The 16,451-nt window shown below is 54.1% G+C and overlaps 1 protein-coding gene across 7 annotated transcripts in view; it reads right to left on the minus strand.

The window, feature by feature from the left end:
* DNMT3A (DNA methyltransferase 3 alpha) overlaps positions 1–16,451 on the minus strand; it is a 107,289-nt gene that overhangs the window by 60,074 nt on the left and 30,764 nt on the right. For all 7 annotated transcript variants that reach the window (XR_016038543.1, XR_008682568.2, XR_016038544.1 and 4 more), the window contains exon 3: positions 6,037–6,141. Coding sequence is in view for 4 of the 7 variants with exons in the window: in XM_088841226.1 (XP_088697352.1) it covers positions 6,037–6,141 (105 nt within the window). In the remaining 3 variants the exon portion in view is untranslated. The remainder of the gene's footprint in view (positions 1–6,036; positions 6,142–16,451) is intronic.

Here is a 16,451-nt window from a genome sequence, read left to right on the forward strand (position 1 = left end):
ACGCCATCTCAAAAATCCTCCAGATAAACACAACGTATTTTCAAGAGGATAAAATGCTGCCTGCAAACTACCTCTCCAACCAAGATAGAAGGTGTTCTTAAATGAAACCTCCATCCACTCAGCCCAGCCAGTCTGCTCACAGTCCGTCCTCTCCCTGGCACATGGGTCCCCTTTCTGCACATGCTGCTCAGGAGGGTCCCAAGTGGGAAAATCTCCTATTTTCCCCTTCCAGGGATCACCTCCCTTTGAAAGTCCAGCCCCTCCCCAACATCTCTTTGGCACTTTAGGTGCAGACCTTGGGTACCGGATGCCTCCATGAGTGTTGATCCGACTGACCAGCTGTGGGAACAGCAGAGCCGTCAGCAGGCGTCTGCAGGGCACAGCTCCAAGAAAAGTCTCTGCCCTCCTGAGAGACTACCAGCCCTGTTTTCCCCCACCCCTTCAAAAGCATGAGGAGACAGGGGAGCGGACAGCCGTGTGCCTGAAGCAGGCCCACAGGCAGGGATGCCCCCTGAGGGGCTGGGGCCCAGGAATGGGAGACACCCTTTCAGAAAGCTTTCTGCATAAGAACAAGGGGCGCCAAGTCACTGAGTCAAGGTTCCAGAGGTAAGTGAAGGAGCCCTTTGAACCCGGACACAAAGAGTGCTGTCTTCAGAAGCAAAGGGACCTATTAGGTGGGGAAATGAGCCAATACTGCAAACTCTCAATAACCAAGTTAAAAGTTACTCAGCTAGCTTCCCTGGAGACTCAGACTGTAAAGAATTGACTTGTAATACAGGAGACTCAGGTTTGATCCCTGGGTCAGAAGATCCCCTGGAGAAGCGAATCCCCTGGCTACCCATTCTTGCCTGGAGAATCCTATGGACAGAGGAGCATGGCGGGCTACAGTCCATGGGGTTGCAAAGAGTCAGACACTACTAAGTAACTTACACAACAGCTGGCTTAAGCTGCCATGGGACAGACTCCCAGCTTCACACAGCTTACACCACCAAATCCTTCACTCTGAAGTGGGGCAGTGTGGCCCTTGTGAGCTCACTAACTGGGGCGCTGTGTTGGAGGTTCCGCCTCCAAAGAGGAGTGAGTAACACTGGCTTTGGGCCGGTCTGGCTGAGCTCAGCTCCTGCTCCCAGCCCCCTCCTCCCCTCCCCCTCCCTCCCTTTCTGGGTTATTCTTAGCAAGAAGTGACCTCAGAGTGATCCCACTGAGCAAAAATAACCCTGGAGGAAGTTGATGAGTATAAATCTTCAATGAATAAGTGCATCTACCTAGTAAACAGGGCAGGGAGACCCAAAGGACCAGTCCCCCACCAGGGTCTGGTGGGCAAGGACGGATACTGTGCTTCCTAGAGCCCCAGGTATAACCAACATGACAGACAAAGTTGGTCGCAGGGCTGTCTGGGCCTGCGATCAGGCAGGAATCAGTTTCAGACACCCTCACTTGTTACTCTCAATGTCCTCGGAGCCGAAGAACAGGAACATGCCTCTTCCTCCCAGCCCAACACTCGCACCCACACGCAGGCCTCTGCTCTCCGGCCAGCAGCGACCAGCCCTGCACAGTGCTGTCCCCTCTGCAGGCCATGAGAACTGGCCAGCCAGCAGGCCCTGCACGCAGGTGCCAGCTCCCCTCCGAGGCCCCGCCCAGCCCTGTGGCTGGCTTCCTGTTTCCTGTTGCCGCGGGGGCTGTGAGCACCCTGGCTCCTAGGCCAGTGCCACAGACCAACGCCACCGCCTGGTTGAAACGGGCCCACCTCTTACTCCTCAGACCACCCTTCCCCGCTTAGCCACACGCTCTCTAGTTTGTGGGTCAATCGCCCTGCTCAGTTCTGCTTCCTCTGGATGCTTTTTAGACCAGGTCTACACGTTTTCAAACAGCCCGGCCTTCGTATATTATCTTAAAGCAAATTTAGGGTACCTAGTCTCCCAGATGGTGAGACTGGAGTGGCGAGGGAGGATGAGCACCCTGGGCTTTGCAGTTGGGAGGTTGGAGGCCAAGTCTGGGTCATCCTCTCTGAACCTTGGTCTCTTCCTCTGACTGTGGGGACAGTCATGACAGCAGCCCCCACCTCCCCACACAGGTTTGTTGTCAGCATCAAATGAGGTCCACGGGGGTAGAAGGCCTTCGTGCGCCACTCTCAGCTTTTCTTCAGGGTTGCCAATCTCAGTGAGCGGGTACCCAGTGCAAGGGGAAGGGGTGGTACACCTCTGAACGGAAGATCTGGTGGAAGTGACACGCTCTCACCACCAGCATTTCTGTGCGAAAAGCCAGGCTTTCGTTTAGGTATCTTAGATTCCCAATCCACCAGGGAACGATACTTCTATAAAACACAAAATCGTGCCGGTGGATGTGGTGATAGTATCAAGCTGATATAAAGGTTTCTAAACTCTGATTCTCAAGTTCTGTACAGACCGGGGAACAAACAGCTCTCAGATTGGTGCTTCTCCGTCAGGTGTGCGGACCCAGGTCCAGGATCGCAGGACTGTTATCTTGTCTTAGTTCTTAGTGTTCATTTTAATTTAACAACTGGTTTAAAAGGGAGGGTCAGCGTGGCTCACGATGGCTGCCCTGGGCTTCATTTGCAAGACAGGCTTCGGTGGGCTGTGACACGGGGTGGGCAGAGAGCAGGTAAGGCTGCCAAGAACATCAGAACAAATGTGCCCAGGGTGCTCAGGGAGCAGCAAGCTGATGGGGTTTCTTTGGCAAACAGGTGGAGGCTGAGCACCCATGCAGAAGCAGAAGTCACATGGTGAGGAGCCAAACGGAGTGTTCCAGGTCTCATCCCATGAGAAATGGAGCCCCTGGAGATTTTCTTTTTTTTTTTTTAATATTTAAGTTTTAACTGCACTGGGTCTTCACGGCTACGCACAGGCTTTCTCTATTTGCGGCAAACGGGCTGCTCTTCACTGTGGTGCTCAGGCTTCTCACTGCAGTGGCTTCTGTTGCGGAGCATGGGCTCTAGGTACACGGGCTTCAGTAGTAGCAGCATGCAGGCTTAACTGCTCCACAGCATGTGGAATCTTCCTGGACCAGGGATCAAATCCACGTCCCCTGCATTGGCAGGTGGATTCTTAACCACTGGACCACCAGGGAAGTCCCCCTGAAGATCCTTGAACAGCGACGTGCCCCAGGCTGTATTTACTGTAATTACATGTGGCCTCCTCTTGAACACACTAGGTTGAAATAAGTCTTTATTTATTTGGCAGGTGCTCAGTTGGTGTAATGTGTTTGTGGCCAAAAAACAGAGGGCTGGGGGTGTTTAGAGAGATGCTGCGGGCAGGTGGGGCCTGGTCTGGGTGAGGACACACAGGAGGCTAATGCAGGAGAAAGTGGAAGATACCCAGAGACAGGTTAGCCTTGGGGGCAAAATCTAGAGACCTTGGGTGGGGAATGGCGAGGACACCACTGGATATACCTGATCCCTTCCTGTCCAGCAGTGGGTGTGCAATGTTGGCACAAATCAAAAGCCCGCCTGCAGCCAGGTTTTCCTCTTGTGCTTCCCAGCACTGCCTGCTCTGTTCCACCTGCCAGGGTTTGAGCCGAGCCCACCACTCCCTGCCTGGTTTCCAGGCTTATCTGGATGACACACACTCAGTTGCCTTAAAGCACCCTGGTCAATCCGTTCCCAGGGTCACAGCTGCACCAGGTCCCCAGAAACACACCCTGCTGTGCTCCTTGGCTGGGGAGGGGAGGAGGTCTGGGCAAGCACCTGCTCTGCAAGAGGCCCAGGAGACCGTGGGCTGGCCCTGGGCTGTAGCACAGACTTGCCCTATGCAGGCTCCCTTCGGGGTCCATGGGGCTGCTGCCAGGAAAGAGCAGCTGGCTGTTCTCTGTGCCCCTCAATGTGCAAGGGTCCCTGTCACAACACTGCCTTGGATCCCCTGCCTCCGCAATCAGCATTGCCTCCCCGTGCTCTGTCCCCCCTCCCAGGGCCTCTCTTGGGAGTCCAGGTGGCTTGAGATGTCAGTTAGGACTGGACCACATCAACACTGACCTGCATGAGATGTGCGCACCTCCCATGGATTTCTGAGAGGCTGATGCCAGGCTCCCACATGAAAAGCCTTCTAGACCCTGGCCCACTGGCCCCTGTGGGGGCTGGAGGGGCAGGCTTATGACACTGTGCATTTGGAGCCCACCTTGCTGTTTGCACAGCATCCGTGGAGGTGGACAGGGCAGGTATGACTGACAGCCATATTTTTTCCAAAGAGGAAGCAAAAGGTCAGAGAGGTTCAGTAACTTGCTAAGGTCACACAACTGGCAAGCAATAAATCCAGCGCTGCTACTTCTGTTCCGGGTAAGGACAGGACCGACTTTGGCTGACCATTGGCTCTTGGTGTTTTAACCCATTTAATTCTCCCACGGGTCTGGGGGAATGCATCCTTATCATCTCTGTTTTTCAGAAGGGGAACCCAAGGTTCAGGTGGTGACTTGTTCAAGGTCACACACATGGTCAGTGGTGGAGCTGAGATTTAAACCCAGGTCTGCTGGATTTTAAAGACAGTGTTTTTCCTTCCCTGCTGGGCCCCTTTTCCAGGCCAGGGTGTGTGACCCACTGACCCTTCATCCACTGGGCTGTGCCCGCCCCCTTCCCTCTCTTCATCCAACTCTGGACACACACTTGGCCCTGACTTCCTTGTACCCGCTGGTTCAAGGACCTCCCCCACCTCTCAGTGATGTGCCCTTCCTCTGGTTCAGGGACTCACAAAGATGAGTCAGAGGGCTGCCAGTTCCGTTTGCTACAGGTGGCGGCTTCCACCCCTAGCACCAGAAAGTAAGGGCAGAGCATGCTCTGCAGATCACGGGCACATGCACGGCTCAGACACGGAATGACCGATGGGTTCTGACTCCATCGGCACTGTGCCCCTCCACTTTCCTCGACAAGGTACTCTATCTGGGGGGTGGAGTGGAGGGGCACCAGGAATCTGGAAGTGCAGCCCGGAGTCTGCTGCAAGCTGGAAATTCCTTTGAAGTCCCCAGTTTTATCTTTCAACTGCCTGTGCATTTTTCATTCCAGGCCATAAAATATCCATGTTTGCTTGAATATTAAAAGTGTTCAAAATTACTTACCAGTTAAATGACTTAACTTCTGCCCCCTTCCACTCCAAATCTCCGAGCAGCACTGGCAGCAGTGCACTTCGGCGCCCCACAGGTTCCCAAACCTCCTGACCTCCGGTAGGTGTAGCCCTCCCTCCCTCATTGCAGCCACCTCACCCTACTCTCTGACCCACGGAAGAAAATCCTGCTCCTCTGAGAACATGTCCATGAAGGGCTGAGTTACAATTAATGCGGGGCTCCTGGCTCCTCTTTACCTTCTTGCTTCAAGTTTCCCATTCTCAGCTGGAAGGGACGAAAAGAAAGGAACCAGCTGTCGTTGGTGCTGGCAAATAACTACTGTCCTGTCTCTGAGTTTAAGGCATAAGGAAGGCAGGCTCCTGCAGCCCTCGGGCCCTGACCCACAGAGCACTCTTCATCTTGGGCAACCCAGCAGCCTCGCCCTAGATTCCGAGGCAATGGCACCCAGAAGCTGGGGACCTCCACTTCGACTAGACTTAAAACAGTGCCCAGCCCTCCTGCTCTCTGACAAAAGGACTCATGAGACTGCATGTCTTCCCTACTCACTTTGATCAGACTTCCAGACCTTAGTCCCCTTCCTCCAAGTTCTCCAGGTGGAACGGAGGCCCAAGGTGGGTCAATGCTGGCAGGTAAGGGAAAAACAAGTCCTACCCTCTTGTTGCCCTTGTAGAAAGAAGGTGGGAGTCAGGGGCCTGCTTCAAGTCCCACAAGATCCATAATGCAAGTCCCCTGGCCTCTGGGGGCCTCCAATTCAATGTAGAAAATAGGAAAGTTGTGGGGGTGGTTTTTGGGTCCAGAGAATGGGGAATGGAATTGGGCTCTTAATAGTTGGAGGGGTGCATCCCATCTCCCAGTCTTAGTGTGCCCAGGTCCCTTCAGGCCACACATCACGGACGTTTAGAGCCTGCACGTGCAGGTACGTGTGTGTGTGTGCGTGCACAGGACTGGGGTGGACGCCACTTCACTCACCGGGGGGTGCTTGCGCTTCCTGCCAGGCCGCCCCACCTTCCGGGCAGTCGTGCTGGGCTCCTGCCGCTCCTCCTTGGCACGAGCCTCCTCCTGCTCCTCTCCCTCCTGTGGGCACAGACACAGCCTATAAAGCTAGGGCTGGACCCCCAGAGCCCTCCCCAGCATCCCACTCACAGGGCAGCCATGCTCCCAGGGCGGTGTCACACTGGCACCCTGGTAGGGATGGTCTTCACCCGCCTCCTGCCTGGCAGAGCTGAGCCACTTCCACGGGCTGATTTCAGTATATCCTCAGGGGGACCTGTGGGCCACCCCGCTGCCCCAGCAGAACACAGCTCTCCCTCAGGTGGACACGTTTTCTGAACCACAGATTCATCACATAGGCTCTGACAAAAAAGTTGTTTCTGGATATGAGTTTATTTATATGGGGAAAAAAATAATCTAACACAAGTACAAAAATGAAATTAGTTCTATACTGAGTGAATCACCTTTATTGAAGAGAATCCCCTGAAGAGACACAAGAAACTGAGCGACGTCTACTGGAAGTGCACGAGACGCGTGGAAGCAGGCTTGTCACAGGCCACACGCCTGCCCTGAAGCACCTGCCACACTGCGCTGTCACCCCACAGGAGTGTCTCAGGGACTGTGTCTTGGTTCATTGTGATGCCCCTGTTTCGGTGACTGGGTTGGACCAGAAGCTTGGTTTTGTTACCACCCTTCACCTGTGCCAGGGCCAGGCCCTGCAGGGCTCGTCTCGTGGGGCAGACACATAAACCTAGAAAGTCCTCCTGCCTGGCCACAAACCACCCACAAGTCGCTTCTGACTCAGCGGCTCCAGCATGACTAATCACGAGCACAACTGTGTTGGGGCAGGAGAGAGAAAGGGACCCCGACCCAGCAGGGGGCCCACCGGCTGCCCTTCATGCCCCTATGTGATGATATCAGCAGCTTTGGGCGGCCTCGTGGTCTTCCCAGGGGAGGGCGCTGGCCCAGAACCGTCCTGGGGCCACAGAGAAGGGGAAGCACACAGATTCCCAGGGGATTTCATCGAGGTGGCTCTCGATGTCCCACTCAACTTTCATTTTTTGTGATTTCAAAATAGCTTGTGGTTTGCCACATTAATTTTCAGGTGATAGTGAGACATGCGGCCAGAAACCTACTGTGACCAGTCGTAGACCTTAGACCCATGGGGAGAGCAACCCTGGCCCCTCTGTCCATCCATCCATTCAAGGCCCATCTGGGACAGACCCAACCAGGAAGGAGACTTGGGGGCATCACAGTGGAGGTTCTGGGAGTTCTCAGAAGACATGCAAAGAGATGATGACAGAGGCACCAGGCCTTGGCACCAAGGGGAAAGCTGTGGTCGAGTTGGAAGACATGGAGAGAATGTTTACAGGGGCAGAAAGTGGACACCAGTGTACTGTGGGTGCAAGAAAAAAAGGGAGCTGCCAACTCAAGAGGCAAAAATTGACAGACACAGAGAAGTTGAGGGCAGCGCGATCTGGTTAGGGATGGGAATGGCCAGTCTTTGGAGAAGCTGTGCAGAAGGACACAGCAGTGAGGACTGAGGGCCCGGAGAGGGACCGATGAGACAGTTTGAGGAACCCAGGTGAGAGAAGTCTGGAAGAGAAGCCCAGGACAGGGAGCTCGGTGGTGGCTGTGGACAGGAGGGGAGGGTCCAGGGCAGAGAGGAAAGGCTACCCTGGGACCAGAGACCCTTGAAAGGCTCTGTTCAGGAAAAACTGGCAGAAAGACTGTGAGGGCAGAAAGGCTGAGGTGGGACACAGCCAGGTGGAGAAGAGGCCTCGGGGGGCCTAGGGTGAGTGGGCCAGACCTGCTGGTCTGGCCTTCTGAGTGATCTTCCGAGACCCCACAGACACCCCCGTTTAAGAAACAATCACCTGGGTCACACAGAGAGCAAGGATTCCCAGTGCAACTTAATGTTTGTGAAGGTCCCAAATGCGGTGAATTCAGTCTGAGATGGTGCTTTTGGTCAGATCTCACAATGGCTAAAATGGCACTGTCCCGACCGTGCTGACGAGGTAACTCAGCATTCACAGGACAGTCAGTCATAGAGAGGCAGAGCTGAGAGCAAACCTAAACTGGTCTGTGCCTGGCTTGTTTGTGTGCCACTTTCAGGACCATTCTCTCTGAACCTCAGTTGCTTCATCCATAAAATGGGGGCATAAAGGTGTCTGGTGCCCATTCTGCCTGCTTCTTGGGTTTTTGAGAAGGCAGATGAATAAAATGGCTTATCCCTTTGTTGAATTCCTAGAGCCTAGAACAGACTCAGCCCTTAGTGGGTTTTCCAAGTGCCCCTCAGATGAGAGGAATGACATCTTCCCTGGAAAAAAGAGGGCCCACCAAGCCCCTGGACTTGCCTACAGAACACAGGCCAGACCTGGCTGAGCCTCTGACTGTTCCTTGTGTCCCGGCTGACGGGCCTGGAAGGCACAGGCAGCAGCCAGGGTTGGGTACCGAGGTGGGTCGGGATCAGTCTGGGCAGCCAAAGGATCTGGAAGGACTCCCACCACCCAGAAATTCTGGCCTCTGAACTGTTTCTTTAACACACTGCATTTCTTACAGGAGGATCCATCTGATTTTCTAACTTTTGCTCTGAGTTAATCAGAGGCGTGAAAGCCGGTCAGAGGCTCAGAACAGCACTCAGGAACCAAGTCACCAGGCCGCCTGCACACTGAAAACAAAGACACCTGACTTCTAAGGACCGCCAGGACCGCCCCCACATCAGCATATGGAGAAAGCCTCTGGGGGTCCCTGATAGGCAAACCCCTGCCATCTGGAGACTTGCTGTCATTCCTCACCTTAAGCCACATACTCTCGGCCCAATGCACGGAGGCGCTCAGCACATCCTCCCCTGTTGAATTTTATTCAACTCAACACCCCCAAGAGGAAGGGGTGGAGGACTCTGACACCAGACCATCTGTCCAGTCCTGGCGTGTTGAGAACAGGGAGTCCCCGGGGCCCTGTCCTGAGCCCGTCCCTGGGGCCCACGTAGGCCTTCACTGCCCAGTCCAATACTCAGGCCTCAGGTACCCTGGGGTGTGCTCAGAAAACCAAGTGGCCATGAGACTTGGCAGGAGTTGCAGCCAGGTCTGAGGCCATACCCTTTCCATCCGGGCCCGCACACAGCTTTGTGAAAAGCGCGCTATTTTAGGTGGTGTCATTCTTCTGTGATGTAGTGACATAGCAGGGCAGAGGGAGGCGGTGATACCTTCTGCTCTGGGCCTGCCCGCGTTCACACCCATGAGAGGGGATAATACACTGAGCAGGGTGAGCAGATGGCTTGGGGCCATGCCCCTCAAGGAGGCGTATCAAGTGGTTCATTCCCGCATCTGTCAGGGGGCCTGTTTCATTCAGTATCCCTGCTGATGGGTTGAGCGAAGGAATGTAAAATATGCTTATCAAATCTGCAAGTAGCATTGAGTTAGGAGGCGTCACTAATACTCTGAAAGGGAAGAATCTGATCCCCAGTGACTTAGAGCAGCTGGAAAACAGTAACAAATTGAGCAGAACAAGCTTTGAGCCCAGGTTGGTTTCCTCATCTGTCAAGTGAAGGGACTGGATTAGTCAATGCTTCCAGTGGGAATGGGCAGAAATTCTAGGGAGGTGGGCTTTGTGGGGAGTGGGCAGGGGAGGGGAAGTCTGGACTTTCTGCTCTGCTCTTTCCTCACTAGGCCCTTCCAGCTAGTTAACCTCTCCAGCCTAGTGTTCCACGCCTACAAAATGGGGATACTAATACCTCCTTCACAGCAATGGTAGAACAATTAACTGAGGTAATATATGGAAAGCTGACATGTGCGAGGCACTCAAGAATTGCTAACTTCCTTTGCTCCGCACGTACGGACCAGAACTATTCCCAGAAGTGCCTCCTCCCCGCCCCCATGCAAATCCCAGCTCACGGCCTGCATATGCAGCCATCACTCACTGCTCAGACAAACCCCAACATCTGGCTGGTACCCGCCACAGTGCGATCCTCAGGAACACTGGGGCTCCATGATCTTTCCAAAATGCAAAACTGATTATGTCACTCCACAGAGCTTAAGCCCGTGCAGAGGGGGCTCCCAGGGCTCTGCGGGATCAGCCCAAGCTCCTTAGCCTGGGTAAAGGCAGGACCTAGGATTCTGGCCGGCAGCTCCGGCCATTGCAAAACCACCACACCAGGAGCAAATGTGGGCTGCTTCCTCCCTGGGACTTCGACACAGACCCTGGCTTCTGCCATGACTACCTTCCTCTCAGGTTGACAGCAAATCCTGACTTTTCCAACCTCACCTCCTAGATTCCCTTCCTTCTGCCCCAGGCCCCTCCTCCCACCCCTCCACTAGACTGAGTCTCTGGGTCCTTCCTCTCACAGAGTACCCACTCTCCAACGCTGCAACTGACTGCTGGCTCTCCTCCTGACCAGGCCATGAACCCCTCCAGGGAAGGAACTCTCTTAGTCACCTTGGCCTCTGTCCCCAATACCTCCATTCCCTGCACCTGGCCCAGGGCAGGGACTCAAAATACTTGATGAGTGACTCTCACATAGTAGATGCTCAATAAACAAGTCCACACACACACAGAGACGCACATGTGCAAATCCACAAACCTGCGCCAATACAACCAAGCAGGAGGCTCCAGTGCAGATTGATCATTACAACTGAGAATCAGGAAACAGGATGACTAAAATGTACCTTCTCGTCTTAAACATGATCCTGTCACTTCGATTTATGTAACCCTTTACAGGTTTCAAAGCCCCTTCACATCTGGAGGCCTGTTAGATGAGGCAGTTATCATCAGGCTCTCTCAACTTCTGAGGCTAGGATTTGACCTACATTTTAACACAGCTCACTGGATGGATTATTTTAAGCCACATACAACTTCTCATTCTGAGGAGCTGGGCCATGACGATAATAATCTCTCGCATTTGTACAGTACGTGGTAATTAACAAAGCATTTTCACATACATTATTTCATTTTATTCTTATGCCTTACAGAAAGTAGAGCTGGTTCTTTTTTTTTTTTTCCATTACGCAGGCGGGAAATCTGAAGCTCAGAGTGGTTCTTTCAGAGATCAGAGAGCCAGCAAGGGAGGCCTTAAGAACCAAAATTTAAATCTTTTCATTCCCAGCCCCTGGATCTTTCCACAGCATCATGCCACGATACCCCCTCTGCCTTGTGCCCCTGGCACGTGTACGTATGTGTGGCATGAGCAGGCAGGCAAGCCAAGGTAAAGGTATGCGCTGGCATTCACACACACCCACATCCACACACGGTTGTCTCAGGGGCCTCATGCCTAGACAGGGACCCCTCCCCCTAAGAGAGAGCACGTCCCACAAGGCCCTTGCCCAGAGATAGCCAGCCAGACACACGTGCTCCCTTTGGAACGCACACCGGACGCTACCGACCCGGCATCCGCTGAGCAGATGTCTCAAGTTGGTGTTTGAGTCGAGGGGATGAACTTGCCGGATCTAGCCAGCCACTTGCCCGGGCCCCCTTGGGACAAGAAGCACGTACCAGCCTTCGCCAGCTGGCTGGCCGGCCTCCCAGGACCTGTCTGTGGTAGTAGAATTCAGTGAAACGAATTGGCTTCTCTGGCAGGCAGAGCCCGTTCTGGGCACCTGAGTCCCCAGCCTGCAGAGCTACGGGCACAAGACCCCCCACCCCCACCCCTGGGCCACCCCACACACGCTCGTGCACACACACAGGCCCAGCAGGCCCAGGCCAGGCCGTGGAGAGGTGGCCTCAGGGCGAGCTGCAGGAGGCCGGGTGGGAGGGCAGAGGCACCGGACACTACCGTTGGTGCTCACGCTTTCACATGGCCCTCCTTGGCCCCCTCCTCCCCTGCTCTCAGTCACCTCCCAGAGTTCAGCAGTTCTCTGTTCCAACTATCCAGCAATATTCAACAAGCATTCACCAACTGCTCGGTGGGCTTCGTGTAATAATAATTATTATTTTTTTTAAAGACAAATATTCTTCCATTGATTCATTCAATAAATATTTGAATGCCTATCACATGCTAGGAACTATTTCAGGGGTGGGAAAAAGCATCTCTGGATTATATATTCAAAGGAAAAATGGGATCCCATTTACATAAGTTCATTTTACACACATCTTCACAGTTGGTGTAAGGTTCACTCCCAAATGACTGTTATCATGACAGTTGAAACAGTTCTAACGAGTAGCATTCCTTCGAGAGTAGTGTCCTTTCCAGTGTCCTCAGTGGGCCCCAGGGTATTCGCAGTACCCACCACCTGTCTCGATGTGAAGAGGACGGTGATTTGCACACTGTGGATGCATGTATTTTCCATCCTGGCAAGAAAGCCAACATCATTGTATTGGTGGTGTTTATCAGCTCTTCCCATCGCTGCTCTCCAGCCCCAGTTCCCTGCCCCCTCAGTTACAAAGTTTCCCATGGGAGGTGTCCAGTCAGATCCCCACGTGTAATAATTATTGATGAAGGTCTTCCACGGCTCCCAAAAGGCCCCATTCCTGGGCAGGCAGCGACCGGGTCCTGTAGGCCCCTCCCACCCTCAGAGCTCCTGGGCACTTGCACACCATGGCTTCTCCCAGGTCCTTCACGCCCCGTGCGCCATGCTGGGGCCTCACTGCCTTCCAGAAGAGAAACTCCCCCAATACACACCCAGCCCACCACAGCCCAGCCGTGCCCACCCTTGCAGTCCTGGGGCTGCCATGAGGCCAGGCCCGCGGATGAGCTCAGAAACATTTATTGCATACCTACTGTGTACTGGGTATAAAGATAAGCAAATAGGGAACTCAGTTCAGAGGGAGAGACACCACCTAAACACACAAGGGCCTGCGCTGTGCTGAAGGCCGGATGGAGCACAGCCAATCTGCTAGCTGACACCCCTGCGGCCCCCAAGCGCCTCTGCCCTCGCCCCTTCGGCAGCCCACCCAGGTTCTGCACAGCCCACCGTCTCATCCCTGCCCCACCAGTCACCCTCACTTTGTGGACAAAGAATCCAGGTAAAACCACTCTGCCGCCATGTGACCTTTACCAAGTTTCTCAGCCTCTCTCAGCCTCAACCTCTCACCTGTAAAAATGGGGATAATGACAGTGGGCACCTCCAGTTACTATGAGGATTAAGTGAGGAAATTGCCAGGCACAGGTAACTCCTCTAGACTCTGCCTTTCCATGCTGTGCATGTGCTAAGTAGGGTGATTGTAAGTGAGAGCCCTTGTTGTTCTGTGGCTCTCTGTAAGGGCAGCTGTAGTCGGTCCTTGTGCCCAGCCCAGGTGGCAGAAAGGAAGGGCATCACCCCACTTTACACTCTCCCTGGGACACCCTCTCCTGCTCAGCTCCCTGCCGGCCCTCTTTGCTCCACAGAACTGAGCTCGGCTTCCCCACCCAGCCCATGGCCCCTCATGGAGCCTCCAAAGATAGCAGTGCCGCTGCAAGGTTCATCCTGCAACTTGCCTTGGTTTTGCTTCTGCTCAGTGGGTGACAGGAGAAGGGGCCAGGAGCTCTCAGGGTGCTTAAACCCACACCACTCACACCCTCATCTGCACCATCCCCATTCTTCTCTCAGGCCCTCAGTCCTTGGGGCTACAGTAGATCTTGGGCACCAATGTGCAGATAGGGCTGTAGGCAGAGAGAAAGTTAAGAAGGTAGATAGACAGACAGCTAGTTAACGATCCAAAATAAATGATAAGACTCAATCTGAGCCAGGGCCCTGTGTTAACCGCTCACACACACTGTCTCCTGGAAACCTCTCATTTAGATGCTCAGCAGTCATGTAGCTGAGTCCGCATTCAAACACAAGCCTGTCTCCAGAGTCCAGCTGATCCCCTCTCAAGACTGAACTGACTGCAAAGTTAAACGCAACAAGTCGTAGCAGCTAACTTCAAGAAGTTGAGAGAGCCTGAACCCTACAATGGAGGGCCCAGCCAGCTCTGGGGCGGTGTAGGGGGGGCACTATTTACATCACTCGTCTGCTCTCCATGCCTGAGCATCTAACCGACTCCACTGAGCAAAAAGTGGACATTTTTTATTGTCCGTGGACCATTATCATTAGCTGTGTTCCTGAAGAGATAAGGGTATTTCTGCCTTTTCTGGAACTGTTTAAATGTGTAAGAGGCGACCCCTATGGTGACAATTATAAAGCAAAGAGCCAGCCCCGAGTGACCATGTGTGATTTAAGTGCACTAAAGAGAAGGCATGCCTGGGGGCGGGCACCAGACCTGTGGACCAGCAAGAACAGCTGAGCCTGGAGCCAGGGGAACCCCACTCAAGGATGCCCTGGAAGCTCACAAGCCAGAGCTCAGGAAGTCAGTGCTTGCAAGGCCTCTGGGTTGGACTCAGGTGAGGAGGGAGAAGCCCCCTGCACAGCGCTGGCCATATGTGTGTATCTATACACATGTACGTAAACACACACATACACGCATACACGGGCACACCTGCTGTGTTCCCCTGCACAAACACATATCTCCCCACCACCACCACCACTGGCGCTTCTCCTACCCAGCAGGAGAGGGCAAACTGTCCAAGGAGGAGCCTCCTTCCTCCGAGGGCAGGCATGGCTTACCCATCCTTGTATCTTCCTATCCCCTTCCCTTTGCTAGGTCCTCCAGGGAGGTCTATTCAGTTTACCCAACAGACTTGGGGAGCCCTACTATGTGCCAGGTACTGGGGAAAAACCTAAGTTTGAAGAGAAGGAAAATAGGGAAGGCAGAAGGGAAAGAAGCAACATGTATACAGCAGTGTCTTCACACAGAAGAGCATGTATTGAGTGCGTGTGTGTGTGTGTGCACACACACGTGCGCACATGTACCCACTTGTGCATACTAGCCTGCACACGTGAGCTCCTGCTAGGGGTGAGTGCCCCCAACATCCACCCCAGGGCAAGAGCACGGCTACGCAGAGAAAAGCGTTCTCTGACCATCCCGACTTTTAGTCTAAATAAACATTGTTTAACTTGCAGCAGAAGAAACATGGCTAGGACCACAGAACATCACAGCAGGGAGGCAACATCCACTCTGTTCCCCCTTCACGTGGGTCACAGCCTGAAAGGCTCAGAAGCCTGGATTATAATCCCAGCACCACCACTTGCTAGCTCTGTGGCCTTAGACAAGTGACCTGACCTCTCTGAGCATCAGTTTAGTCTTTAATAAGCTAGTGATGGAAATAACAGAGCCTATCTTGCGGAGCAGCTGTAAGAAGGCAAGCGCAGAGATTTAAGAGAGCACCTGGCAGACAGTCAGCACTCAATGCATCTGTTAGGTTTCCGAGGCCAGAGGAGAAGGGGAGCAGGAAGATGAGGGGCCCAGCCTGGGGCCTGGACTCCTCGTGAGGCACTGATTCACATTTGGGGATGCGAGGAGGCCCTTCCAGCCCCAAGGCTTGGAACGCTCTTGGTCCCCTGCCCTGTTCCTCTGCCCCACCTCTCCCCTCCAAGTGGGACCTAAAACCCCATCTCCATGATTCTCTCTGAGCCAGGACCCAGGTTTCTGGCCTCCCTGCAGTTCACCTCCCCACCCACCTCCCACAAAGCCAGCTCCCCCTCCCTCCTCTGTGACCACATTTACCCAGTTGACCCTTCCTGGCCAGAGCCCCAGAGCTCAGCACCCCTTCCAAGCCTGCCTCCTCCCAGTCGCCCCAAGCAGCCCTGTCCCTGCCCAGCATACGGATGGTAAGGCGAGGGAGGCTGCAGGGAGAAGGGATCCTGGGCAGGAGCCAGAAGGACACCAAATAACGCAGACCTCTCTGCTCTCAGCCTACCACCCACAGCGCTGTGCCCTGACTGCTTGATCTGGGCTCTGGGATTGCTCTCCAGTGAAGGAGTCTCATCCACTCTCATTCTCCTCTCTGTCCTATCCATAAGGTATTTTCTGAGCATCTGCTCTGAGCTAGTCAGGCCTCGAGGATCACCCCAGTGACAGTATTGGGGTCCTGCCCTCCAGGGGCAGCAGCAGGGCTAGAAATGATTCACACCAGTACTTCTCAAGTCCCCTAGAGGGCTGGTTAAAACAAGGGATCACTGGGTTCTCCCCAGAGCTTCTGATTCAGCAGGTCTGGGGTGGGGCCTGAATATTTGCATATCTAACGCTTCCAGGTATTGCTGGTTTATAGACCACAGTTTGAGAACCGCTGATTCTCTCTGTAATTCAAGGCGAACTGAAGCCAGGGCTTTGATCAGAAAGAAGGAGAGAAGCTTAGGGAAAGGGCACACCAGGCAGAGGAAGCAGCATAAACAAAGGCTTGGTAGCTCCAGGAAGTACTGGAGTGAAAGGTACAGGGAGGCGTGGCCGGTGGGGAGGGAGGCGGAGGCGGGAAGGGCACGTGGGGCCAGGCGGTGAAGGGGCCAGTGGGCAGCCACACCCCTGCCCTCTGGCTCACCAAACAGCTCCTTTGTGCCAGGCGCCCCTGGAAACTCTGCCAGGTTCCTTGGGCTCTGGCCCAA

Source organism: Moschus berezovskii, chromosome 11 (genome assembly GCF_049115385.1).
Source record: "Moschus berezovskii isolate FMDL1 chromosome 11, NW_MosBer_1.0, whole genome shotgun sequence".
Classification (NCBI taxonomy): Eukaryota; Metazoa; Chordata; class Mammalia; order Artiodactyla; family Moschidae; genus Moschus; species Moschus berezovskii.